The 27761-nt window shown below is 41.0% G+C and overlaps 1 protein-coding gene across 2 annotated transcripts in view; it reads left to right on the top strand.

The window, feature by feature from the left end:
* The window catches only part of PDE5A (phosphodiesterase 5A), a 127314-nt gene that overhangs the window by 13709 nt on the left and 85844 nt on the right, over positions 1 to 27761 (top strand). For both annotated transcript variants that reach the window (XM_043438405.1, XM_043438404.1), the window contains exon 2: positions 2169 to 2258. In XM_043438405.1, the coding sequence (XP_043294340.1) occupies positions 2169 to 2258 (90 nt within the window). The remainder of the gene's footprint in view (positions 1 to 2168; positions 2259 to 27761) is intronic.

Here is a 27761-nt window from a genome sequence, read left to right as displayed (position 1 = left end):
ATGTATTTGATCTGTTCAGATATTTCCCAGCAGGAGGACAGGTCTGATACTAGTTGTTTTATTATAGGAGATGGATATTTAAGCTTTGTGGGTTTTTTTTTTTTTTTACTGTCATGTTCTCATAAACAGTGAAAGAAATAATAAAGTAATAGTAGTGGTCCATTTTTATTTCAGTGGTTCCTGGACCTGGAAGCATTATAAGTCCTCCATGTTTGTAGCCCTTGCACCGGGTACATTGTTAAAGGAAAATTCTTTGAGATGCCAAAATTCTCTTAAAGTGATTCTGAGGCAGACGTTACTCCTACTTCTTTCACTGAAGAGTGAAATCGAAGGTTGCTGTTTATTTTAAACTTCCGGTATACACAAACTCTGTGGGAGTCCTATACATTTCAGACTCTTGCTTTGATTAGATAGTTGGGTTTAATCCTCTTCTTTATAAACTGGTCTTGTAATTCAGATATTCATTAACAAAATAATTGCTGAGGATGCATTTCTATTCATATTTTGATTATTAGCTTATGGAATAATTCCCTATATAAATTCATAATGTTTAATTTCTTTTAATTCATCCATATCAGTAGCCTGTCTGCTTTCTTTAGATACCTTGCAATATAGCATGTTATTTAAAACTGTCTTTTGGAAATATTCAGGCAAGATTTTCTCTGTCTTTTCAATGCAACTTTGAACATGTTTGCAGAAAAATTAAAATGCAATACTGTTTATTTGTAATATAAAATATTTATGTTGATTCGCCACGATTTTTTAACTTTCCTTTTGAAAGTTTGTCTTTAAGGCCACGTTCGGTCCCTCTAAACGGGAAAATTGGCCTCATTTCTGACCCTAGTTTGATGGAATTTAGTGCAATCATTTACTTCATTCACAGCTTTGGCTTTGCGTGACTTTAGACTAATTAAAAAAAAAAAATAGAAATGACCTTCAAAGATGAGGATTTTTCCAGTGTGACTACTCTGTATTTTCCAAAGGGAATTCCAAAAGCAGAGTTTTTACAACAATAATGCTATTATTAGGTTGAGCATGTAAGTTCCCAAGGCTGTTGCTTTGAAGGGAACAATATTCATTCAGATATTTATATTCTGGTATGTTTGCTTCCATTCTAATTGTATCTCATATACTAGTATCTGTCCATTTCCTTGGAGTTTTTCCTTCTACCTCTAAAAGATTTGTTTTAAGCTATAGTAAGCTAAAAATGATCACATTGGATAACTATGGTATCAGTTGTTAATGAATTGCTTCATTTTTTTAACAGATGTTTTTGAGTTCCTGAGTTGATCTTAGGAATACAGCAATGAACCAATAAAAGCCCCTCATGGAGTTTATGGCCTACCTTTAATCTTCTTAGTCTGGTTTAATGGAAAATAGCCTGCATCTTTTTCTTCTTTAACCCACATTTTGAACTTTTACACATTTCAAAAGCCCTTTGTGATTATTGGATGTGCAAGGATGTACTTTGTGAAAGGGGAAAGAGATTCAGAGATTAAGGAGTTGTTTATAGTTTGATGAAGCCCATGCACTTTTATTAAATAAAAAAGAAAAGATTTTAATTCTTATGAACATCTGAGATAGAAATACAGAATACTGAGGTAAGAGATAAACAATCGTTTGTTGTTGTTGTTGTGTTAGGCTGAGTCATGTCCAACTCTTTGTGGCCCATGGCCCAGTGTACTGTAGCCCATCACGCTCCTCTGAACAAGGTCAGTCGTTACAAGGGAAGTAACATCAGTACTGGAAAGGTCATTTTGGAGGTGGTGGGTTTTATAGGAAAGAATTTCAGACCAGAGATGCTTTTCTTTTTCAGAAGAATCAGTGAGATGGGAATAGGCAAAATTTATTACAGAAGAGGAAAGTGGTCACTTTTTCTGGGGTTTAAGTGAGACTATCTAAATTGGTTACTTTTTTGAATTTTGTTTATTTCTTAACATTTGTTTGCATCTGTATCTATGAACACTAGCTTCTTTAAAAAACTTTAAATTTATCTTTGTCAAAGATTATATGTACTTAGGTGATTTGATATCTTTACAATGATAAAATTAACATTCAGAGCAACAAGGTAAGTCAAAGGTTAGATTTCTCTAATCCTATAAATCAGAAAAATCAAATCAATCATTGAGCAAGTCAGTCACTAAATTTAATTTCATCTTCCTTACTAGGACCCTCGATTCAATGCAGAAGTTGACCAAATTACAGGCTACAAGACACAAAGTATTCTTTGTATGCCAATCAAGAATCACAGGGAAGAGGTAAGCCAATTTTCCATTTTATAAAAGGTCATTTGGAAAATTTTTTCTTTTTGAAAATTTTTTTTTACTTTTCATACTTCTGAAATAATGCCGTAGTGTAGTTAACTCGAAAGTACTTAAATGTTCTGCTTGATGTTTTTTATTTAGACTTTAGTAATAGAATTATATCCTGATTATTTACTTTGACCTTGAAATACATTTTAGACATATAATTTTTTTTACCCCTGTTTCCTGAGGACCTTACTCTATCCTAAGATATATAATTGTGGTTGTGATTATAATCAATTTATTTCATGTTATATTTTGAACATCTGAATAATGCTTATATCATAAATGGTTATCCAGTCTCAATGGTCATCAACTAATTTTATTTTTTATTCAAAATGAGGTTTTGAAAAAAATGGAAATTGTAGCTAACTCCAAGAAAAATTTATTGTGAAATTATAACAAGCAAATGAAAATAGGTTGGTTTATATTTCACCTAATTAGAAGGTTTGGATTCTGTAAACACTGAATTCTCTCTTCATTTTACATTTATTTGAAAAAAAAAAAAAAAGTTAATAAATGATCATGTAAACTGAATGCTTCACTTGAGTATTCTCAGCCCTGCCTGCACATTACTAACAACTGTGGAACTTCTAAAAAGTTACAAATTAAATCAGAATCTCTAAGGGCAGTGTGTAGATACTGATACATTTTTAAAGATCCTCAAATAATTCTAAAGTGTAGCCAGGGTTGGAAATCATCTCTAAGTGAAAACAAATAGATTGAAAGAAAAAAAAAATAGATTGAAAGAGCTCCTATTTGTGGTTCTTAACCTTGGCTGCAAATAGAATCACCTGTGGAGCATTTAGAAATTCTAAAACCACAGTTGTTGTTACCGTCGGACTCCTGCGACCCCATGGACTGTAGTCCTCCAGGCTCCTTGTCTGCAGGATTCTCCAGGCAAGAATACTGGAGTGGGTTGCCGTACCCTCCTCCAGGGGATCTTCCTGACCCAGGGTGGAACCTGCATCTCCTCTCCTGCATTGGCAGGTGGGTCCTTTACCACTGAGCCCCCTGGGAAGCCCATCCAGTCTTTCCCAAGTTCCATAGATTGTTTTTCTATTAGCGTTTTCCATTTCCGTTTCTTTCTTTCAATTTCATTCCTGCTACCTGTACTGTACCATGATTCAGATCTTGAAGTAATGCCTGAACTTTTAAAATATTCTCATAAGGAGTTTCTGTACTTTAAGTCAATTTCCCTTGGATCCCCGCTACATATGTCCTTGGGAATTTTCCTGAAACACAGCCTTCTAAATCATTGCTTCCAACAGATTGCCAGTTCAGGGTGGATGCAAGAGACAAGTGCTCAGGGCTGGTGCACTAGGATGACCCAGAGGGATGGGATGGGGAGGGAGGTGGGAGGGGGGTTCAGGATGGGGAACACATGTAAATCCATGGCTGATTCATGTCAATGTATGGCAAAAACCACTACAATATTGTAAAGTAATTAGCCTCCAACTCATAAAAATAAGTGGGAAAAAAAAAAGAAGAAAAAAAAATTTTTTTTTAATAAATAAATTAATCAGTGCTTCCCTTGTGGCTCAGACAGTAAAGCGTCTGCCTACAATGTGGGAGACCTGGGTTCGATCCCTGGGTTGGGAAGATCCCCTGTAGAAGGAAATGGCACCCCACTCCAGTACTCTTGCCTGGAAAATCCCATGGATGGAGGAGCCCGGTAGGTTACAGTCCGTGGGGTCGCAAAGAGTCAGACACGACTGAGTGACTTCACTTCACTTCAAAACAGGAATGTGCACGTGGGATCTTAAGATGCAGGTTCTGAGTTCAGTAGTCTAGGTGAGCCCTGAGTGAAAGCCGGTTCCACAAGCAGAGTTGGTGCTGGTGCACCCAGCCTGCAGTCACAGCTTGATGAACAGGCTCCTAGGTCAGTAACTTCTCAGTCTTCTGAATACCTTCTCAGGGCCTTAGAGTTGCCACGTGGTTTCTTAAGAAGGTAGTTACAGCCATGATTACTAAAAATACCTGCAGCTAAAACATATATATGAGATTAAATAATCAGCTAATTCATTGTGAATGAATAAATGAAATTGAAAAGACTGTGCATGGACCAATGGTGTTCTTTAATTGGATTGCCAGGTAGAGGAAATGCAAAGCATATCTTATGCAATATTGGGGATATTGTTATACTAAAAAACCATTTGTTATTCATCTAAAGTTAAATTTTACCGGACATCCTATGTTTTATCTGGCTGCCCTAGTTATAAACCAAGGATGTATTATGTGCACTTAAGACGGTGATGTTCAGCTTTTAGTTTATGTTTTAAAACCATGGCCTGAAAAACAACTTTGTACGGGTCAAGAGACTTAGCCCAAATCATGCTCTGGTTAAACGTCTCTTTCAAAGTTGCATGAACACTGAGGATTGAGGGAATCCGTGAGAATATGCAACAAAATCACCAGGGTGAAGAGACTGCATTTCTGCAAGAGAGCATCCTCTGGGTACACATGTTTTTGTCTTTGTAACTGCCAGTGAGGAAAGTGAAAATGAAGTTGCTCAGTCTTGTCTGACTCTTTGTGACCTCATAGACTGTAACCCACCAGGCTCCTCCACCCATGGAATTTTCCAGGCAAGGATACTGGAGTGGGTTGCTTAAACTAAAACAACAGTAACAAAACCCCCTGCTGCACTGATGTGCAAGTTAGGTAATCAAATTCACTCATTTAAAGTGTATAGTTTGATGAGTTTTTAAGAGATGCATGTACAGTCCTGTAACTATCACTATCATCAAGATACAAAACATTTGGGACTTCCCTGGTGGTCCCGTGGCTAAGACTGCGCTCCCAGTGCAGGGGGCTAGAATTTGATCCTTGGTCGGGGAACTAGATCCACGTGCTACAGCTAAGATCCCAGTGCAGCCAAATAAATAACAATAATAATAAAATTTTTTCAAGATGCAAAGCATTCCTGTCCCCTCGTATATTTCCCTGCACCCCCTGTAGCTGAGCTCCACCTCCCTCAGCCCCCAGCTGCCGACAGTCCCTGACCTGTTTCCTGTCGCTGGTGTCTTGCCTTTTCTAGAATGTCATGCACATCATGTAAGTGGAGTCATGTATGTAAGTATGTAGTCTTGTGTGCCTGCCGTCATTCACTAAGTGTCATGCTTGTGGTTCATCCGCGTTCTTGCGTGTATAAGTAGTGTGTTCCTTTTTTATTGCTGAGTGATTATTCCGGGGTGTGGATGTGCCACAATTTGATTATCTGTTCATCCGTTGATAGACTTTTGAGTTGTTTCCAGTTTTTGTCTCTTAGAAGAAGACGCACTGTTGATGTTTGCATACTGGTCTTTTTGTGGACATATTTTCGCTTCTCTTGGGTACATACATAGGAGGGGTATTTCCAGGTCGTGTGTTGGGTGTTTGTTGAATTCTATAAGAAACTTCCAAAGTCCTTTCCAAAGTGACTGTGCCATATGCTTTTTCACCTGTGATGTGTATGAGAGTTCTAGTTGCTTCACATCCTAGGCAACACATGGTGGTGTCAATTTTTGAAAGTGTTAGCCCTTAAATTGGATTACGTGAGTAAATAACCTGGCTCACAGCCACGGGCCGTCTGCTCGCTTACAGACCTGCGTAAAGTGGGTTCAGCCACAGGTCCCCAGACTGTGACTGTCCAGAGCTCCCCCTGAGATTTCTGCTGAATTACTCAGCATTCTCGGCATTGCCTGCCTCCAGGCCCCCTCCTCCTCCCCTGCTGTCTCTGTTTTACCCTGCGATGATTTGATGAGAAGACTGAGCGCTCACTGGTTTTCACAATAGCTTATTCACACAGAACATTTCATGAGATAAAAGTTTTCAGTGACTTCACTGGCGTCTTAGTAACTTTACTGATGGGAAGGTTTCCAGACGCAGCTTTTTAAACATCTTGCTGACCCTCCCCACTCTTTGCCCTCGCCTCCCACGCTCACACTGCTGGGGTTGAAATTATTTCCTGTGAGAATTATTCCTTCAGAAAAAAAGGAATGAAGAGAAACAGTCAGAAAAACAGTCATACTCTCAGCTTGGTTGTGGTATAAAAAGTCATTTAGCTGACCCAGAACTACTAAGAAGATGAACTGTATGAATTCCAAAATTATCTTTAGATTTATAGCTACATAAACAAACTGGGGGCAATGTTTGCTGTTGTGTACATACAATAGAAAAGTGCTCTTTCTCTCACGAAGCTTTTTAAATCACAATGGGAGAGTCCCAGTAGGGCTTTGGGGAGTAGTTGTTACGATTGCTCGCTCTGGGCTTGAATCCCATCTTCAACACTTACTTGATGAGAAACCCGGATAGAATCGGTTAATCCCTGGATCTTCAGTTTCCTCATCTGCTAAATGAGGGTTGTAAAAGGACCTACCTACCTCAGAGGGTTGTTGTAAAGATTAAATGTGTTTGTTCATGCAAAGGGCTTGACATAGTTCCTGGCACACGGGAAGTGATCAATAAATGTCAACTGTCATTTGTTTAAAGGAGGCATGGAACTTTCATGAGAAAAAAAGGATGAAGAGGTCATCAGCCACATAATAACCAGTCAGCTGGGATCAAATGACAGCCAGCACAGTTCCTGACTGGACTGTTACCCTCTAACAAACGCTAAGCTTCAAAGAAAGATACTTTTCATTGTTTTTGCTCATAAAGGAGGCAATGTAAATTTGGTTTCTTCTCTTTGTATTAGTGCAGTTGTATCGAGTAAGCTGACACTGACTCCAACTATTTACCAAGGAACCGAAGATGAAATGTGATTATTGATTGCTTATAAAATGTCTTGGCACCTTTTAGTGACCCCAATTTCTTACGGTACCAGCTCTGCAGAGCTGACTGAAAGGAGCAATTGAATACTGAATACTAGAGTCTGAACTATAACATAGTCCAGAATATTCAGGAAGACTTTTAAGATTCAGTAAAATATGTAATCACTTCATCTGCCTCTCTTCTTGTGAAATATTTCAACTAATTAAACATTTTCAGGAGTTCTTTTCATTAGTGTTACAATTGTAAGTGTAATAATGCAGTGCCTTTTTGGAAGTCAAGATCATAGATATTCCTAAAACTTCTGTGAGAGAATTTTTTTTTAAGTCATAGAGGATAAATGCTTACAACCTTCCCTTCTCTGTATACTCCCTTCTAAGACAGTGCGGTTAATGGGCAAAGGGTGGTGGTGGTAGGGAGCGGACTGGAAAAGCTAGAAGAAGCTAAAATAATTTATTTGGGAAAGGTCACAGAACTATTGGCTAGAGAAAGTGAATGAAGAGAAAAAGTAAAGGGGTCAAGGGAGAGAGAAGAGCCAGTCTAAACGGTTTGAGGAACAGTGTGGGTGGGACTTGGGGAATAACTCCTTGTCCTGTGGGAACTGTTCTGAGGACCTGACGCATGTTAATTCGTTTAAATCTTTGTCGTGACCAGAGGAGGTTGTCATTGTTTTATTCCCACTTACAGTAGATAAAACTGAGATATGGGACATTGAGGGAACTTGGCCAAAGTCACACAACTAAAACCTGGCAGGTCTGAAATTGAAACCTAGGCAAGAGGGTTTTTTAAAATTCCACTGTGGACGATGACTGCACTCTCTTTCTTCCACCTCATTGTTTTCTTGAGCTGCTGCAGTAGATGTTTAGATTACTTTTGATTTGGGGGTGGGAAGTTCCCTGATGTGATATGTGATCATGTAGAAGCAGGGCTTGAAGGTGGAGACAAGGAGAACTCTATAAAGTTGTGTTGAAACCGCTCTGCCGACAGACTTTTTTTAAATTGGAAAAAAAGAAAGGGAGCAGGTGGGGTTGGGGAGAAGGAGGGGTCAGAGGTCCTTTATAATGTATTAGGAGTAATACCGCCAGTGAACACGAAGATATGTTTTACAGGGATATGAGTTGCTGGAGCATGGTTCATGTGAATCTGGGTGAGTGTGCTCTGTGACATGCACAGGAAACATCATGAAAACATTTGCAGCAAGTGTGTGAATTTTAGAGCTGCGGTTAAATTTCTTTTAGGCTTAACACAAGATTTTTCAGACCTGGGCACTTGGATCCATTTTTTAATTTTTGTCACATGCATCAGTTATTACTATAACTAGGTGGTTCTTTTATGTTTAGTAAAGAAGCATAGGGAAACTCAGGAGGAAGAAATGGCAACCCACTCCAGTATTCTTGCCCAGTGGGTCCCGTGGACAGGGGAGCCTGGAGGGCTGCTGTCCGTGGGGTTGCACAGAGTCGGGCACGACTGAAGTGACTTAGCAGCAGCAGCAGGGAAACTCATCTCTTTCTCTCTAGCTCAGCTGATCTTTTCCTGAAATACTCCCCTCTCTTGAAGTATTGCTTGTTATGGCATGTGGAGATGAGTGCTTTGTTTTATAATGGCTGCATCAGTGAGGTAGAAGCCAGGACATTGTGAAATAATGCAAGTTCTAGAAAACATTCATATTGATCTGAGGTGGAGATTATATCCAGTAATGTCAGGTTAGGCTGACACCTGTTTTCTCTTGGTTGAATGTCGACTCCGGTTGTTAAGTAGAAATCTAATTTGGAATCAGAGCTTTTATTCTCCTCTGTTTTTATCATCTTGAGTTTATGTTATCATCTTGAGTTATGTTATGTTCTTGATGACATAATTCTTTGGTGCAAATGTAACAGCCATGATAAAATATTTATGATATATTTTTTTTTTGCAGTGTGATAAAGGAGCATTTTTAGCTATCTAACTGTTTATATATAACTGTATATATAACTGTTATATCTAACTTTATTTTATATTGATATTATAACTGTTTATATCTAACTGTTTATAACTTTTAAAAGAAACCTGAAAAATTTCAAAACATATCAGCTAATTTTATGAGATTTTTATGATATAAATATTTTGATGAGTCAGAGAGATTTGTTGCATGCTGAAAATCATTAAGTAAAGCATTAATGGAATCAGATGTGTAAGTGCAATATACAAAAGTAAGTATTTTCCAAAACTTAGGCTACATGACTTTATCTGCTTGTTTAAAAATATTCTCAGTTCAATTCAGTCGCTCAGTCATGTCTGACTCTTTGTGACCCCATGGACTACAGCATGCCAGGCCTCCCTGTCCATCACCAACTCCCGAAGCCTACTCAAACTCATGTCCATTGAATCGGTGATGCCATCCAACCATCTCATCCTCTGTCATCCCCTTCTCCTCCTGCCTTCAATCTTTTCCAGCATCAGGGTCTTTTCAAATGAGTCAGCTCTTCGCATCAGGTGGCCAAAGTATTGGAGTTTCATCTTCAACATTAGTCCTTCCAACGAACACCCAGGACTGATCTCCTTTAGGATGGACTGGTTGGATCTCCTTGCAGTCCAATGGACTCGCAAGAGTCTTCTCCAACACCACAGTTCAAAAGCATCAATTCTTCAGCACCCTTCAGCTTTCTTTATGGTCCAACTCTCACATCCATACATGACCACTGGAAAAACTATAGTTTTGACTAGATGGACCTTTGTTGGTAAAGTAATGTCTCTGCTTTTTAATATGCTGTCCAGGTTGGTCATAACTTTCCTTCCAAGAAGTAATCATTTTTTAACTTCATGGCTGCCGTAACCATCTGCAGTGATTTTGGAGCCCCAAAAACAAAGTTTGCCACTGTTTCCCCATGTTTGCCATGAAGTGATGGGGCCGGGGTCATCCGCTCCTGAATGACCTTATCTTAAAAGCAGTTGTTGAACCATTGTAATATGTAAGGCACTGGTCTAGGCAATGAGTTTTGTTTTTTTTTTTTAATGAAGCAAGGAAGACACTTAAAAAATTTTTTTTTGGTTTCATTGAGAAGATTTTTTATCAAAAATTAAATATCAATACAAGGTAACAGGACAGATGTTAAATAAGTTCAATATTCAGTACATAAGTTGAAAGTCTGGATTTTGAGAGCCGGAGAAATCAAGGAGGAAGGATGAAAGCTGTGGTTTCATAGAGCAGATCTCTGCTGTGTTTATCCCACAGCCTTGAGAGAGGAAGCTGGGAGATGGTGGAGGCAGGCTAGATACTTGCCTATGACATCCTGCTTGCACTACCAACTGAGCTTTTCTTAAATTGGACATGTAAGCTTGGAAAAATAAATGCTAGAGCTTTATACATAATCCTACATTTCCAAATCAGCCTGGATGAAAACACAGCTACACGAATAAGGAGGGTTTAATTGTAGATGGGCAGTGGATCTAGATCTATTTTAGTCCTAAAGAATTGGCTGGTTATATATTTTTAAAAAAATTTTTAAAATGTCCATTGCACTTATTCCCCTGTGATATTTTCTCATAGCTTTGTTTTAGAAACAAAACAAAAATACTCTGAAAAGTTTCCGTTGGTTCCAGACTTGCTATCTTGATGTTGATGATCTTTTCTTTTCCTTTGTCCACATTGGCCTTTAAATAATGAACAAGTGTATTTTACAAATAAGATGGTAACCATTTTCCTAAGGAAAAAACATTTCTTAAGAGTATCAGAGGAACAGTATAGTACTAATAGGTTAGACCCCTGGGGCCACACTGCTGATCCAGGAGAAGAGGGAATAAACGCTTGAGACTGAATATTAAGTTAATGGTAGGCTGTATTTACCCAAATTTTATTGTGGATGCTCAGAAAATTTGGTTCAGAGCAAATGTTGTGTTTTATTCAATATGAGGTTTATCTTCATTATACTTTTAGAAAAATCATTCTCGCACTTCATTTTAAGTTTGATAGAGCATTTATAAGTTTAATTTTGAGATGTTTTATATAGATCCTGAAGTATAACTAGTAGAGGTCTGGAACCAATTGCAGATATGCGTAATTTCTTTGTATAACTTCTGACCCAGAGCCACATAATTAGACCTTGGGATGGATTTTTATTATTAAATAATTTTCATGCATTCTTAATTTTTTAAGCATTCTTAAAGAGTTAAGATAGTTGTCAGTAACATGGCTGCTATCAGTAGGTATATATACAAACATGTGTATCCATCTAAAAGCTAAGATTATAGCTTTATAAACTATGTATTTTATATTCTTTCTTATTAAATCCACATCTAAAAGTTCCTACTTATTTCTCTTCTACCATAAAGTGGAAATTAATATTCTATGCAAAGTTCAAATTAAACTGTAAGAGATGATATTTAAAATTTTTTGAACTATAATCATCCTTGTGCTTTTTTTTTTGGCGTCACTTGGTGAAGTAAAGTGAAAATGGTCTGGATTTAGGATTCCAGATCCATTGATTAATACTAATTAGTTGGTGGTCATGAGGGTGATATTGACCTCTTGCTTAGTAACAAATCACTCTAAGCTTAGTGATTTGAACAGCAGCCTCTATTATCCCAGTTTCGGTGGTTCAGGAAGGCCAGAGGCGCCCAGCAAGCGGGGTGGCTCCGGCCCAGGTTCCCAGCCCGTGGCTGCACTCAGGATGCTGCGGGGCCGCCTGCCTCCTGCTTGAGCGAGCCCTTCCCAGAGGGCTGCCTGCCCCGGCAGCAGGCTTTTCCGTAAGTCACTCCACGTCCTCAGCACGTGGCAGGGAGCGAACAAGGGGGAATCGGCAGTGGCTGGGATGATCCAGTCCCCAGAGTCGCTCACTTTTGCCTCATAGTAACTAACTACTCATCAGAAGCCAGGCATCAGGGACTTCCCTGGTGGTCCAGGGGCTGAGGCTCCACACTCCGAGTGCAGAAGGCCTGGGTTCGATCCTTGGTCAGGGAACTAGATCTCACATGCCGCAACTAAGAGTTGGCCTGCTGCAACTAGAGTTCACATGTTCTGCAGCTAAGACATGATGTAGCCAAATATATAAATACAAAAAAAGAAAAGAGGCCAGGCATCAAATCCAGACGTGGGAGGAGGGCAGTGAGGCTTCACCTCTTGAAGAGAAGAATGTCAAAGGGCATGTGGACATACTGTGAAACCACCAGATGTTCCAAGTGTATTTTGCGGCTTTAGTATCTTTCCTTAAAACTGGCCAGATGACAAAGGAGGAACTCTACTTGTTAATTAAAATAGTATCTTAGGGACTTCCCTGGTGGTCCAGCAGTTAAGAATCCACCTTGGAATGCAGGGGATGCAGGTTCAGTCCCTGGCCAGGGAACAAGATCCCACCTGGTGTGGAGCGACTGAGACTGTGACCCACAGCTGCTGAGGCGTGCACCACAGCTGGAGAGTCCTTATGCACAGCAGAAGTTCTCGCCTGACACAGCTAAGACCCAATTCAGCAAATAAATAAGTAAAAATATTAAGAAAATAAAATAATATCTTAAACAACAAGGACCCACTATGTAGCACAGGAAACTATATTCAGTATCTTCTAATAATCTATGATGGAAAAGAATCTGAAAAAGAACGTATTTGTATATAAGTAAATCAGTTTGCTGTACTCCTGAAACATAAGTCACCTATACTTCAGTTAAAAAAAAAAATCTTACAAATTATTGTTTTTCAGCCTTTCATGTACTAAAATATAATATCTACCAGAGGCAACACAGATAAGAGTTTTTAAAAATGTGGCGAGTTGGTATATGTGCACTTCCACACTGGCTTGAGTCAGAGAAAGTGGAATTAGAAGAGGAAGCACGCATGCATGCTAAGTCACTTCAGTCGTGTCCGACTCTTTGCAACCCCATGGACCATAGCAGGCCAGGCTTTTCTGTCCAAGGAATTCTCCAGGCGAGAATACTAGAGTGGGTTGCAATTCCCTTCTCCGTAGAAGAGGAAGACTAGGAGACAAGAGGAAGATTCCTGCTGTTTGAGCTATGGCAAATGACGGAGGTATTAAAAGTCTTAAAACACTATGTCACAAATGCAAGTCTTCGTGAGATCACTGCGTGTAGCTTAAGTGCTTGGCTTCTTAATCCCCATGGGAAAATACCTACTGGGGTATCTTTATTATCTGTTATCTCTCTACACCTCATTTTCTTCCTCCCTCATGGATCAAGATTGGAAGCAATGTGTCCAGTACTCAGCACAGCGTTTGCTTGAGTATAAACTGGAGATGAGGCCATGCAGGCAGGCCGAGGCAAGGTCACAAAGAGTCCTCAAATTGCCATGCAAACGAGGTGCTGGATTTTATTTTATTTTTTAAGCCAGGAAACATTTGCTATCATTTAAAGATCTGTGTGGCCACAGCATTAAGGATGAACAGTTTCCTTTGTTTATACTCTAACCCAGAGCCACATAATTTGACACTTCATAGATTTTGATTTCCATATTTGTTCATAGGCAGAGAAGGTTCTGTCTGGAAGCAGGGCAGTTGGTAAGGAGTTTACATAATCCAGACTAGCAGTGAACTTGTTACACCTCTGTTTGTGGGGGTGAGGGATTGATTTGATGGAGGGTTAAGTGGAAGGAAGAATGTAGAATACTTTCTAGGTTTTTTAGGTAGATGTAATGAGGGAGAATTATGATATTTCCTAAAAATAGAACATGCAAAAGAGAGAATTGGTTTGTGGGGATGAAAACAGTTAACTCTTTGGGGGGCAGTGGGTGTGTATGTTGTTTTACTATTACTTTCTCCTCTCTCCTTAGATCTCAATGGTGTGTCCCCGTCCCCACTTTGAGTGGTGATCTTGCTTACTATTTCAGTGAAAAATAGAGCATTTAGAGGAGTCCTTCCACAGAGCACTTCCCCATCTCTTTTCCCCACTCCTGTATCTGACTTTATACCCTCTAGATCACTGCCTCCCCCCTCCCTTTTTATTTTTTCTTTCTTTTTTAAGTAAAAAAAAAAAATGTTTAGCATCTTTTCATGTGTTTGTTAGCCATCTGTATGTCTTCTTTGGAGAAATGTCTGTTTAGTTCTTTGGCCCATTTTTTGATTGGGTCATTGATTTTTCTGGAATTGAGCTGCAGGAGTTGCTTGAGATTAATCCTTTGTCTGTTGCTTCATTTGCTATTATTTTCTCCCAACCTGAGGGCTGTCTTTTCACCTTGCTTATAGTTTCCTTTGTTGTGCAAAAGCTTTTAAGTTTCATTAGGTCCCATTTGTTTATTTTTGCTTTTATTTCCAATATTCTGAGAGGTGGGTCATAAAGGATCCTGCTGTGATTTATGTCGGAGAGTGTCATCGTTCATTATCAGAGAAATGCAAATCAAAACCACAATGAGGTACCATTAAACGCCAGTCAGGATGGCTGCTATCCAAAAGTCTACAAGCAATAAATGCTGGAGAGGGTGTGGAGAAAAGGGAACCCTCTTACACTGTTGGTGGGAATGCAAACTAGTATAGCCACTATGGAAAACAGTGTGGAGATTTCTTAAAAAACTGGAAATAGAACTGCCATATGACCCAGCAATCCCACTTCTGGGCATACACACTGAGGAAACCAGATCTGAAAGAGACACGTGCACCCCAATGTTCATCACAGCACTGTTTATAATAGCCAGGACATGGAAGCAACCTAGATGCCCATCAGCAGATGAATGGATAAGGAAGCTGTGGTACATATACACCATGGAATATTACTCAGCCATTAAAAAGAATTCATTTGAATCAGTTCTAATGAGATGGATGAAACTGGAGCCCATTATACAGAGTGAAGTAAGCCAGAAAGATAAAGACCAGTACAGTATACTAACACATATATATGGAATTTAGAAAGATGGTAACGATAACCCTATATGCAAAACAGAAAAAGAGACACAGATGTACAGAACAGACTTTTGGACTCTGTGGGAGAAGGCAAGGGTGGGATGTTTTGAGAGAATAGCATTGAAACATGTATATTATCAAGGGTGAAATAGATCACCAGCCCAGGTTGGATGCATGAGACAAGTGCTCGGGGCTGGTGCACTGGGAAGACCCAGAGGGATCGGGTGGAGAGGGAGGTGGGAGGGGGGATTGCGATGGGGAACACATGTAAATCCATGGCTGATTCATGTCAATGTATGGCAAAACCCACTACAATATTGTAAAGTAATTAGCCTCCAACTAATAAAAATAAATGGGAAAAAAAATGTTTAGGGTTTTGGGGTTTTGCTGTTTTTTTTTTTTTTTTTAATTAAAAATTTTTTTTGGCCCAGTAGCATGTGGGATTGTAGTTCCTCAACCAAGACAGAACCCTATGCCCTTGCATTGGAAGCTCAGAGTCCAAACACTGGACCATCAGGGAAAGTCCCCTCTGACTCCCCTTTGACTTTAACCGTTTGTGAAATAGCAAAGGTCAGCCTTGCAACTGTGCTCTCTCATCCGTCTCATCTTCTCAAAGACAGCCCAGCAACTCCTCCCTCTATGTCCAGAATCACCAAAATTCGCCTCCACCACCAAATTGGTTTGTCAGCATCAGTTCAGTTCAGTTGCTCAGTCGTGTCCGACTCTTTGCGACCCCATGGACCGCAACATGCCAGGCCTCCCTGTCCATCACCAAATCCCGGAGCTTACTCAGACTCATGTCCATCGAGTTGGTGATGCTATCCAGCCATCTCATCCTCTGTCGTCCCCTTCTCCTCCTGCCCCCAATCCTTCCCAGCATCAGGGTCTTTTCCAATGAGTCAACTCTTCGAATGAGGTGACCAAAGTACTGGAGTTTCAGCTACAGCATCAGTCCTTCCAATGAACACCTAGGACTGATCTCCTTTAGGATGAACTGGTTGGATCTCCTTGCAGTCCAAGGGACTCTCAAGAGTCTTCTCCCACACCACAGTTCAAAAGTATCAATTCTTCAGTTCTCAGCTTTCTTTAGGGTCCAGCTCTCACATCCATACGTGACCACTGGAAAAACCATAGCTCTGACTAGATGCACCTATGTTGGCAAAGTAATGTCTCTGATTTTTAATTCGCTGTCCAGGTTGGTCATAACTTTTCTCCAAGGAGTAAGTGTCTTATAATTTCATGGCTGCAGTCACCATCTGCAATGATTTTGGAGCCCCCCAAAATAAAATCTGACACTGTTTCCACTGTTTCCCCATCTGTTTGCCATGAAGTGATGGGACCAGATGCCATGATCTTCGTTTTCTGAATGTTGAGCTTTAAGCCAACTTTTTCACTCTCCTCTTTCACTTTCATCAAGAGGCTCTTCGGTTCTTCTTTGCTTTCTGCCATAAGGGTGGTGTCATTTGCATACCTGAGGTTATTGATATTTCTACTGTCTGTCTTGATTCCAGCTTGTGCTTCATCCTGTCCAGCATTTCTCATGATGTACTCCGCACATAAGTTAGATAAGCAGAGTGACAATATACAGCCTTGACATACTCCCATCTTAAAAACAAAACCAAATGCTCGTTGGACTGCACATCTCCTTGCAGAGACCACCATTTCCCTGATGACCACAAGAGCTAAACTCTTTGAAAGAGCTGTCCCTGTTTGTCGTTTCCATTCCTCCCACTCTCTGGAGCATAATCCACCGCAGCCTTCAGCCTCACCACTCTATGGAAACCACTCTGCAGGGTCGCATGGCATCCACGGGACAAGAGCTGGTGGTGAGAACGCATTCTCACCTCACCCTGTCTGTGGGTGTCATGTGACGTGGATGACCACTCCTCCCTCCAGGACAGATTGTCTTCGCTTGCTTTCCAGGACTGCATACTCCCCAGTTCTTTTCTCCTGTCTCTCTGTCTCTCTGTCTCCTTAGCTGCTGCCTGATCATCACAGTGGTGCTAAATGGCTCAGTCCTGGGCCCTCTGCTCTGATATACGTAGTCCTTATGTGATTTTATTTACTCTCATGGTTTTAAATACAATTTGTGTGCTGACCGAACATGTATTGCAGTTGTATTGTTTCTTCAATGTCAACTCATATATTCGACTGCTTACTTGACTTCTCTACCTATATATGTCTAATAGGTGTCGTAAACTTAACATGTCTGAAACATCACCCCCGATCTTCCTTCCCTCTGAACTTGCTCTGTACTTCAACCCCATCACAGTTAACTTGTCCACCATCCCAGCCATTCAGGCTAAATTCCTTACAGGCTAAACTCAGCTGAAATTCATGCCCCGCCCCAGTATATATGCAGCCATCAGGACAACTCTTGACGTTCCCGCCAGTCAGTGGTCTCCCCCTGCAGTTCTGCCCCACTGGAGCCTCGGCATGGAGCGCCTGAATTATCACATCAGCCTTTCCCACCCCAACTGCTGTCCCTACTTCAAGCCTTGGACTTCCTGCAGTCTAGTCTTAAAATGTGTTTTATAAAACTTGTTAGATCTCGTCTCTCCCCTGCTTTAAACCTTGCAATGGATTTCCCCTTCATGCTCTAAGTAAGAAAGGTCCCGCCTGATCCGGCCCCCGAAGCCCCTCGGATCCCACCTGCTATCTCTCCCTGCCGGTCCTCTCAAGCACAGCTGTTTTCTCTGCAAATCAGGTAAGCTCCAGCCCCAGGGTTATTCTGATACAAGTGCACTTGCTGTTTCCTTGTCTGAAGTCCCTTCACCTCATTCTCCATGTGGCTCACTGTCTCATCTCCATCAGGCTTTTTTTGTTTGTTTTAAAATATTCACTTATTTATTTTTGCTGTCTCGGGCCTCAGTTGCATCAGGTGGGATCTTTTGCTGGCTCACGCAGGCTCAGTAGTGGCAGCACATAGGATCTTAGTTCCCCAGCCCGAATCTAACCCACATCCCCCGCGTTGGGAGGCAGCCACTGAGCACCACAGAAGCCGCTCCGGGTTTTTACTCAGGTGACGTCTCAGGATGAAGTCCTCAGCCGTCCGTTCTGACTGCTGCTGCGCTGTGCCGTGCCCAGCCGTGCCCGGCTCTTTGCCACCCCGCGGCTGTAGCCCGCCAGGCTCCTCTGTCCACGGGATTTCCCAGGCAAGAATCCTGGATTGGGGTGCCATTTCCTTCTCCAGGGGATTTTCCCAATCCAGGGATCGAACCAGCATCTCCTGCATTGACAGGCAGATTCTTTACCTACTGAGCTGCATTTACCTACTTACCTGCCCCTCTTTATTGACTGTCAACCATTATGTCCATCTGTGCTAGTCCCCATTTCAGTTTCCCCTCCCGAGACTGTAGACTCCACGAGAGCAAGGTGAGACAAGAATGCTTACCGAGGAGATGAGAGGCTGACATTTAAACTGCATGCCTGGTGTGCAGTAACCTAGTTTACCTGAAATCTACTTTAAAAAAAAAATGTATCTTTGCCATTTTGGAGCCTGGAAATGAAAACAGACAAATAAAAGGGAAGAAATTTAATTTAAGAAGAAGAAATTTAAAAGTAGAAACTTAATCAAGGCTATGCAGTTAATAGCAGTAGTACTTGGATCTTCCTGCCAACCTTTAGAGATCAGAAATAACTGTTTTGTGTTGACATCGTCATCCCCATCTCAGATGAAGATTTAAGGACCGGGTCAAGTTAAGGAAATTTCCCAATATTTCATATCTGTAAAGTGGGAGGGCTGGAATTCAGACCCATGTCATCTTATTCTAAGGCTGCACTCTTTTCACCATGAAATAGTTACCTTGTTCATCTTTATTCATGATTGTACCTGAAAAGCTACCAACCAACTCTTGTACTATTTTAGTTTTGGAAAATGCAAAGTTACGGACTGGAATAATAGAATGATAAAACCCAGAGTTGCCAACAGTGATTCCCAGCTAATTACTCAGTGTATTATGTGCGCAGCTGTGTGGAGGAGGGCCCGTGTCTGTGCTGGTAACGCCTACTGCTCGGAGTTCTGCCGGTGAGACTGGTGTCTGTCTGCATCTGAGCTCCCTGTATGGTTATCTCTTAAGGCTCATCTTCCATCTTGGAGGAAAAAACACTTAGAGAGAAAATACTATAAATTACATTCTTATATGAAGGATTTGTTGAATGTAAAAAAAACTATAAACACACACAGATTTTCCCCCTGGATCTCTTAAGTTAAATGTTGTGAATATCCAGCTTCTATGATGTGAATATCTAACTGGCGTGATGCAGTTCGATGGGCTAGTAGAGACAAGAACACTGATCTAAACACTTGGTTCAGCTCCCATTAAGAAGGTGTTCTCTCAACCCTGTGATACCAGCTTTAACTTGTAAATGAGGTTCACCCTGTTCGGTGTCTTGATGCATGAAACTCGCTTTTTGCTGCTTTTGCAGTGTTGCTTCTCTTGTGTGTGTGTTAGGTGCACGTTATGGGCACACCCCTTTACCCTGTAATGATCAGAGAGCTTCACTAGGACAGCGTCCAGCCAGGCTGTAGAGCGCAGACCTGTTTTAAGTGTAGGCAGTGCCAGAACAGACTCCATCCTGGTTTGATGGAATCCAAACCCAACGGCACTGTCCGGGTGAAGCCTGTGCTTCTGCGGGCCAGCACCTGGCAGAACGCAGCACCTCTCCCTGAAAATAAATCTTAGCTGTTCAATAGATCCCAGGCTCTGAAGTCATTTTGGGCAATGACATGTGTAAAGGTGGGCGCCGACAGTGATAGGGTTATTCTGATACAAAGTGCAAGTGCAATTTGTACAACCTATATTGAGTACACACATTTTTTATTGTTATTTTGGACTTGCTCCCAATTAGCCAAGTGAGATCGAGTTCAAAGGAGAGTTACAACTGTAGTAAAAACAGCTTAGTCTTGAGGGCCGGCTTAAGGTCAGTGATTGCTGAAGAACCTCTCCTCACCTCTCTGTGTTAAGGTGACTCGTCTGGGAAGCTTCAGCGGGAGGTGCAAATAGCGGGAGTTTTGATGGGGTCCTAGTGAGACAGGAGTGTGACAAGTGCCCACCGCAGGGCGTGTCACCTGACGAGGGTCAGACAGCGTCCGCGTCCTCCTCGTGGAGTGATGCGACGGCAGACAAATGGAGGGATGGAAAGTTACATAAACACAGCAGAGGCTGAGGGCTCCCTGCCATGGGAAGGACAGCAGGCTCTTTTCTGCTGTGTAACCTTTGTGTCTCTGCAGTTTGTACAGGGCAGAGGAGGAGACATTTGCTCAGAGCGGCTGTGTGCGGCTCTGTCTCAGCCCTGAATCCCTGTATCCCGGGGATGGAGAGGTCTAATAAGGAGCAGGCAGGTCCCTGTGATTCTAGGTTTCAGACCTTCACCTCATCACTTAAAAACTGGTGTAGCAGAGGTTGGCTTTTGGCAGAGAAGAGGAATTTTTTTTTTTTTTTTTTGGTGCAAAGGGATAAGAATAAATACTCGGATCAAGAATTATGCCCAGCATCCCCTTGTGTGGAAGGAATCCAGTCTCAGGTTGGCACCACTCCCACTGGATGTTCCCAGGGCGGGCCAGCTACTGCCCCCCAGGGGTGGATGTGCCCCGGCGCCCGGCAGCCCCTGCTCTGCTGGCGGCACGGAGCGCATGGTCAGAACCTCAGCGCGTCCCGCCGTGACCGGGGCAGCCGGCAGCTCAGCGCGTGGACCGCCACCTTACAACATCGTCAGCAGTCACCAGCTCCCTTCTAAATACTTTCTGAAACGAAGGTAAAGTTTACATACAGTGAAATATGTAGGCCTTTGAGTATTATACAATTTGATGAGTTCTAACAGATGTTTGTACATCTGTGTAAGTAAGACCCCAGTCAAGATGGTGAACACTTTAATCACCCTTGTCAATGTGCAAGAGCCATGGGCTACCCAGTTCTGACTTTTATCACCATAGGCTTATTTTGCTTTTTATTGAATAATCTACTTATTTTTGAAATTGCATTATTGTCTAGTTCCCCCTGAAACATAGGACTTTTATGTTATGTAAGTAGTTCTTGGCAATAAAAACGTGTCACAAGATTTATAATAGGGAGTCTAAGAAAACAGAACTTTAAGCAGCCACTTTGGATTTGATTTTGTCTCATTTTAAAACTGTTCCATTCCCTTTGATGAAAGCATGCATTAACAAGATAAGCATATGTATAGGGTCTGAAAACAGTCCTGGGTATACTGGAAAACTGTTGGTCTTCATGATTCCTCTGGTTTAAATCCTAGTACTTAGGATCCTGTATTTTATATTAGTTCTGGCTTCACTCTCCCCTGCAGGGAGTAGTGCAAAGATCATGGACTTATGGGGTTATACCTGGAGAAGCTTTGGGGTCTCCACATTCTTGCACTGCCTGGTTAACTTTTCTGAATATCAGCCGCTCTTGTGATGAAATAGGAGTAATCATATCGACCCAAAAGTGTTGTGACAAAGATTAGAAGGATTAACAGGGAAAGTACCTGTTACATTGCAGACCCTTCCTTCTCCTTTTTTTTAAATGGCAAACTTCTTGGCATTATAAATTTCTTTCCTTTTTTGACCAGGAGTGGGTTTATTAACTATATTAGAGCCACTGGCCATTGATAATGTATTCCTGATGCCAGTTATCTTCAGGGCACTGCTGTTTATATCTCGCAACTTCCTAAAAGTTTCTTTTCACCCTGACTGCCTCTTCTTGGCCACCCGGGCTGCAAGAGTAAAAGCATCCACTCCTATAATCTTTCTTGTCTTGTCTCCCAACTCAGGAAGATCCATAAACATACTTTTGAAAGAAATAGGTATAGCGTGACTTGTGCATAACAGTTGGATAAAATGGATCACAACCAAGTGAAGTCAGCCTTACCAGTCATTTAAAGAAATAAGAAACTTTGATTCTCAAAAAGCCAGACAATTCAAAACAACAATGCAAAGGTCAAAATTGGCAAAGATACACATTGGCAACACAGAAAAAGAGAACTGACATAGCCAATAATAATTAAAAAGTGTTCATTCTCTGTAGTAATCAGGGAAATACAAATTAAAGCAATAATGAGATACATTTTAACCAACAGATTGACAAAGATTAAAAAGCCTAATCAAGGGATTTCTGTGTGTTAATTTTATATCCTGCAACTTTACTATATTCATTGATTAGCTCTAGTAATTTTCTGGTAGAGCCTTTAGGGTTTTCTATATAGAGGATCATGTCATCTGCAAACAGTGAGAGTTTTACTTCTTCTTTTCCTATCTGGATTCCTTTTACTTCTTTTTCTGCTCTGATTGCTGTGGCCAGAACTTCCAACACTATGTTGAATAGTAGTGGTGAGAGTGGGCACCCTTGTCTTGTTCCTGATTTCAGGGGAAATGCCTTCAATTTTTCACCATTGAGGGTGATGCTTGCTGTGGGTTTGTCATATATAGCTTTTATTATGTTGAGGTATGTTCCTTCTATTCCTGCTTTTTGGAGAGTTTTAATCATAAATGAGTGTTGAATTTTGTCAAAGGCTTTCTCTGCATCTATTGAGATAATCATATGGTTTTTATCTTTCAATTTGTTAATGTGGTGTATTACATTGATTGATTTGCGGATATTGAAGAATCCTTGCATTCCTGGGATAAAGCCCACTTGGTCGTGGTGTATGATTTTTTTAATATGTTGTTGGATTCTGTTTGCTAGAATTTTGTTAAGGATTTTGCATCTATGTTCATCAGTGATATTGGCCTGTTAAACCATTACACGCCAGTTCAAGGATGGCTGCTATCCAAAGTCTACAGTCAATAAATGCTGGAGAGGGTGTGGAGAAAGGGAACCTCTTACACTGTTGGTGGGAATGCAAGCTAGTACAGCCACTATGGAAAACAGTGTGGAGATTCCTTAAAAAACTGGAAATAGAACTGCCATATGACCCAGCAATCCCACTTCTGGGCATACACACTGAGGAAACCAGATCTGAAAAAGACACGTGCACCCCAATGTTCATCGCAGCACTGTTTATAATAGCCAGGACATGGAAGCAACCTAGATGCCCATCAGCAGATGAATGGATAAGGAGGCTGTGGTACATATACACCATGGAATATTACTCAGCCATTAAAAAGAATTCATTTGAATCAGTTCTAATGAGATGGATGAAACTGGAGCCCATTATACAGAGTGAAGTAAGCCAGAAAGATAAAGAACATTACAGCATACTAACACATATATATGGAATTTAGAAAGATGGTAATGATAACCCTATATGCAAAGCAGAAAAAGAGACACAGATGTACAGAACAGACTTTTGAACTCTGTGGGAGAATGTGAGGGTGGGATATTTCAAAAGAACAGCATGTATACTATCTATGGTGAAACAGATCACCAGCCCAGGTGGGATGCATGAGACAAGTGCTCCGGCCTGGTGCACTGGGAAGACCCAGAGGAATCGGGTGGAGAGGGAGGTGGGAGGGGGGATCGGGATTGGGAATACATGTAAATCCATGGCTGATTCATATCAATGTATGATAAAACCCACTGGAAAAAAAAATAATAATAATAAAAAAAAAGAAACAATTATTAAAAAAAAAAAAAGCCTAATCATACTAGGTGCTGGTTAGGGTGTGAGGTTAACAGAACTTTTCTACACTGATGATAAAGGTAAAAATTCTATAAACCTTGGAAGCTTTCATCAAAGAAACTCTCATGTGTGTGTGTGCATACTATGTCACTTCAGTCGTGTCTTACTCTGCAACCGCATGGACTATAGCCCTGTCCATAGGATTCTCCAGGCAAGAACATTGGAGTGGGTTGCCATGCCCTCCTCTAGGGGATCTTCCCAACCCAGGGATCAAACCCATGTCTCTTGTGTCTCTTGCACTGGCGGGTGGGTTCTTTACCACTAGCAACACTTGGAAGCCCCAACGCTCTCACACATGTGTACAAAGAGTCCTATACAAATATGTTTATTGCGGATTGTTTGTAATAACAAAAAATTGCAAATATCCCAGACATTTGGCATGAAATACCATGAGACTGGTAAGGGAAAAGTCCAATTTGATGTTTTCGTAATTTAACTTAAAAAGAAGAAACATTACCAAATATTAACATTGAGTAGTTCTACATCAATGGCTATCAAAGTGTATTTTGTCCATAGACCAGTAGCATTTGGCATCACCTGAGAACTTTTAGTAAACTTTTAGGAAAAAAAACAGATTCTCGGACACCAACCCAGATCTCTGACTCCGACACTCTGGGGGTGGGACCCACCAAGCAGTGTTTTAACAAGCCCCACTTTCCTACTGTTTTAGATGACAAGGGATGGATGTTTACTGCCTCATTCTCTGTGATTTTCTATATTTAAAATATTAAAACAATCTCAGACTTTTCTTTCACACTCTTCCAAAATCCTTTTAGGCTGTAAGTTTCAACTCCATAGCTAAAGACTTATTAAGAGTGTATATTTCTTACTGCACATAAGTTTCTTGTATGAGGACAGAACTCTTAATATCAAGTGAAGAAGAGAGGAAAAATGGTGAAATATTATTAACTATTATTCAGGTGTGAATTGTCCAGTAAGTGCATGTGTGCTAAGTCACTTCAGCCGTGTCGACTCTGCGACCTTATGGACTGTAGCCCACCATGCTCCTGTGTCCTTGGGATTCTCCAGGCACAAATACTGGAGTGGGTTGCCATGCCCTTCTCCAGGGGTCTTCCCAACCCAGGGATCAAACCTGGGTCTCTTACATCTCCTGTATTGAGAGGCAGGTTCTTTACCACTAGCACCAAAACTTCAGTAAGTACATCACCCTAAAATACTTCGATTTCTCTGACCCTTCTTCCCTTATCATCAACAGCAAATATCTATGAAGCATTGAGAACAATGCCAAGGCATAAGATATAAATCATGTCCTTAGGAAACAATTGTGTTGCAAATATAGGATGTAAGTAGAAGGAATGAGGTTAAAAATGAGAATACCTCATCACCAGATTATGGCACGCTTAGCTGCCACACAGAATTTTAAAGGACTTTGAAGGCAAGCTTTTTGGAGACAGCCTTAGTTGAGAAAGTGGAAGATAATTTTTCAAGGGATGATGTGCGCCAAGGTCATTGTGGCATTCTGTGTCAAAGACCCTTGTAAGTGATATTAGTTTATGTTGAGTGTATGGAATCAGAATCTTCAATTTTTTTTGTCCTATAGATGGATGGATGGAACCATTAAAAGCTTTGAATAGTGAGATAATTTTTGTGTGCAAAATAGTGTTCCAAGAAGAACACTATAAATTTGGCATAAGTGTCAAAGGTGGACTGAAGGCAAGAAAACAACAGCAGTGAGATGTCAGGGCTTTCAAAGAAAATGAGGATTTAAACGGTGATGCACAAGATATGATATGGGGTGAGGAAGAGTGCGCAGGAATGGGAGCATGTGAGGGTAATGCTAATGGGATGTGGTAGTTTCTTACTGCTGCCGTGAGAAAACTACATGGCTTAAAATTTTCATGGCTGAAAACAACACAAATGTATTATCTTAGAGTTTTGGAGGTCAGAGTCTGAAGTAGTTCTTAGCAGGCTGGCTCAAAGTGTCAGCAGGGCTGTGTTTCTCTGCTGAGTCTCTGGAGAAGAAATCTATCCTCTTAACCTTTCCTGCTTCAGTGGGCTGTCCACATCACTTGGCTTGTGGCCCCTTCCTCATCTTCAGAACCTGCAGCTGCATCTTAAAATCTCTAACTCTGACTTGCCTGCCTCAAACTTTCTGTCATAAGGATTCTTGTGATTACATTGTATGTGCTTAGTTGCTCAGTCGTGTCTGACTCTTTGTGACCCCATAGACTGTAGCCCACCAGGCTCCTCTGTCCATGGGATTTCTCAGGCAAAAATACTGGAGTGGGTTGCCATGTCCTTCTCCAGGGGATTTTCCCAACCCAGGGATGGAACCTGAGTCTTCTGCATTGGCAGGTGAATTCTTTACCACTGAGCCATCAGGGAAGCCCTCTGATTACTTTAGGATCACCCAGATTATTCAGGATAATCTCCAGATATATAACTTAGTTACATTGCCAAATCCCTTTTGTCATTTGAGGTCACATAGTTGTAGGTTCCAGGGAATAGGATGGGACATCCTTGTAAGTCTTTATCTTGCCTACCGCATGGAACATGGCCATCATTTGCTGATTGCCTAGGATTTGGAAGAGAGGTGAAAAGGCCTGGAGTGGTCAGATCAACCTATCTGTTTCATTTTGTCTGTATAAGAGGTGTGGGCAGGGGCACAGGAGTAGGATTCCCTTCCAAGTGTAACAGCCTGACTAGAACGTCAGCTCCATGAAGACCAGATCTGTATCTGTCTTGCTCACTACTGTGCCCTCTTCATTGTCTAAACCAGTGACTGGGACTTTCATTGTGCTTATTAATTATCTGTTGAATGAAATATTTGTTGCTGAATGAATGACTGAGTTGGGAAAGCTTGAGGCAGGGCACTAGGCAGAACTCTCCACTGTCTCCTGTCTGCATTAAGTTCCTGTTTTCTTGGTGAAGTTAGGTTTTCAGCTCAGATTGTAGATGGTCTGGAATCGCGTCATAATGATAAAGACATTCTGCTGGTGGGAGAGAGAGACAGCTAAGATTGTAGAGGCTTTTCCTTCTCTGTCTGGCTTTTAGCCTCCATGCCGAGCATCCCCTGGAACTAGGACCAGGGAGAAGCATAGAAACTGATGTATGGCCTCAGTGAAGGTTGGGGCAGCTGCTGATGGAGGAAGAAGTTGTTCGCTATGGCAATGATCACTTGTCCCTGCAGCGACCAGCTGTCACATTCCTCATTGCTCACCCAGCCAGAGTCAAGTCTTGCCCTTTGCATTCCTAAAAGAACATTTGACCCTGTGAGGACATGATATGCATTTATGCTGTGAAAAGTGTCAGGGAAATAGAAAACCGAGACGTTTCTTGATGCTTTAAAAGATAGCATAAAAAAAAAGTAGCATAAAGCATTCGTGTTCGAGGGCCCTTCAGGTAGTCAGCGGGTAAGCAGAAGTGATTGGGCTTCTGATATGGAAGCTAACATGTTTAGGGGCTTCGCCTCTCAGGTATGAGGTCTGACAAATACTTTGAATAAAAGCTGTCTTTGTAAACTGACAACTTTAAAAACTTTAAAAGCCTTGTCTTGAAGAAAATTAACTAATTTGTTGAAAGGAGCAATAGTTGATAGAAAAAGGAAAGACTTTTTATTAACACAAGGAGGACATGGGGTACATGCTTTGCTGGGCTCTTTGAAATTTGGAGAATCCAAGTCTTCTGGTCTTTTCCTGTTTTATGTCACCTTGGACAAACGCTGTACCTTTTCTCAGATTTTTATCTGTTGTCTTTATCAGTGCTGTTTTAAAAATGTCATCCATCTAGGTATTGAGGCACATGTAAGTATTATATTTTCCTGGTCTAACAGTCTCTTGAAAGAACTTGCCTGTTTTTTTGAAAGACTATATTAATTCTATTTAATTTATCATCCCTTAAATTAACCTCTCTATCTAAATCTATAAAATTATTAGTAAGAGAAATAATTGGTTACCACAAAGGATGGAAAATTCATCATTGGAAGTCCTTATTCTATAAAGTTGCCTAATGATTAATATCTTGTTGTAATGCTAAGGAAACAAAATTAAATATAGGAAAGAGCTGGTTTTCAGGGTGTACACAGTAGGTGTTAAAGCCTGTGAACAAGATTTCTGGTCAGTTTGCCAGACAGAACAAATGCAGAACACCACCCCACCCCACCCCTATTCTGCAAACAAGTGGAGGATAAAATTTCACCAAAAGCGATTTTTAAAATGACAGATGATCTCAAGAAAGGGAAAACGCAGGTATCAGATAGAAGGAGGGGAACTCAGAGTAAGCAATGTGAGTGACCAAAGTCCAGATGGAGTACAGC

Source organism: Cervus canadensis, chromosome 19 (genome assembly GCF_019320065.1).
Source record: "Cervus canadensis isolate Bull #8, Minnesota chromosome 19, ASM1932006v1, whole genome shotgun sequence".
Classification (NCBI taxonomy): Eukaryota; Metazoa; Chordata; class Mammalia; order Artiodactyla; family Cervidae; genus Cervus; species Cervus canadensis.
The sequence above is the reverse complement of the archived record's forward strand: the minus strand, read 5'-3'. Positions and strand labels throughout refer to the sequence as shown.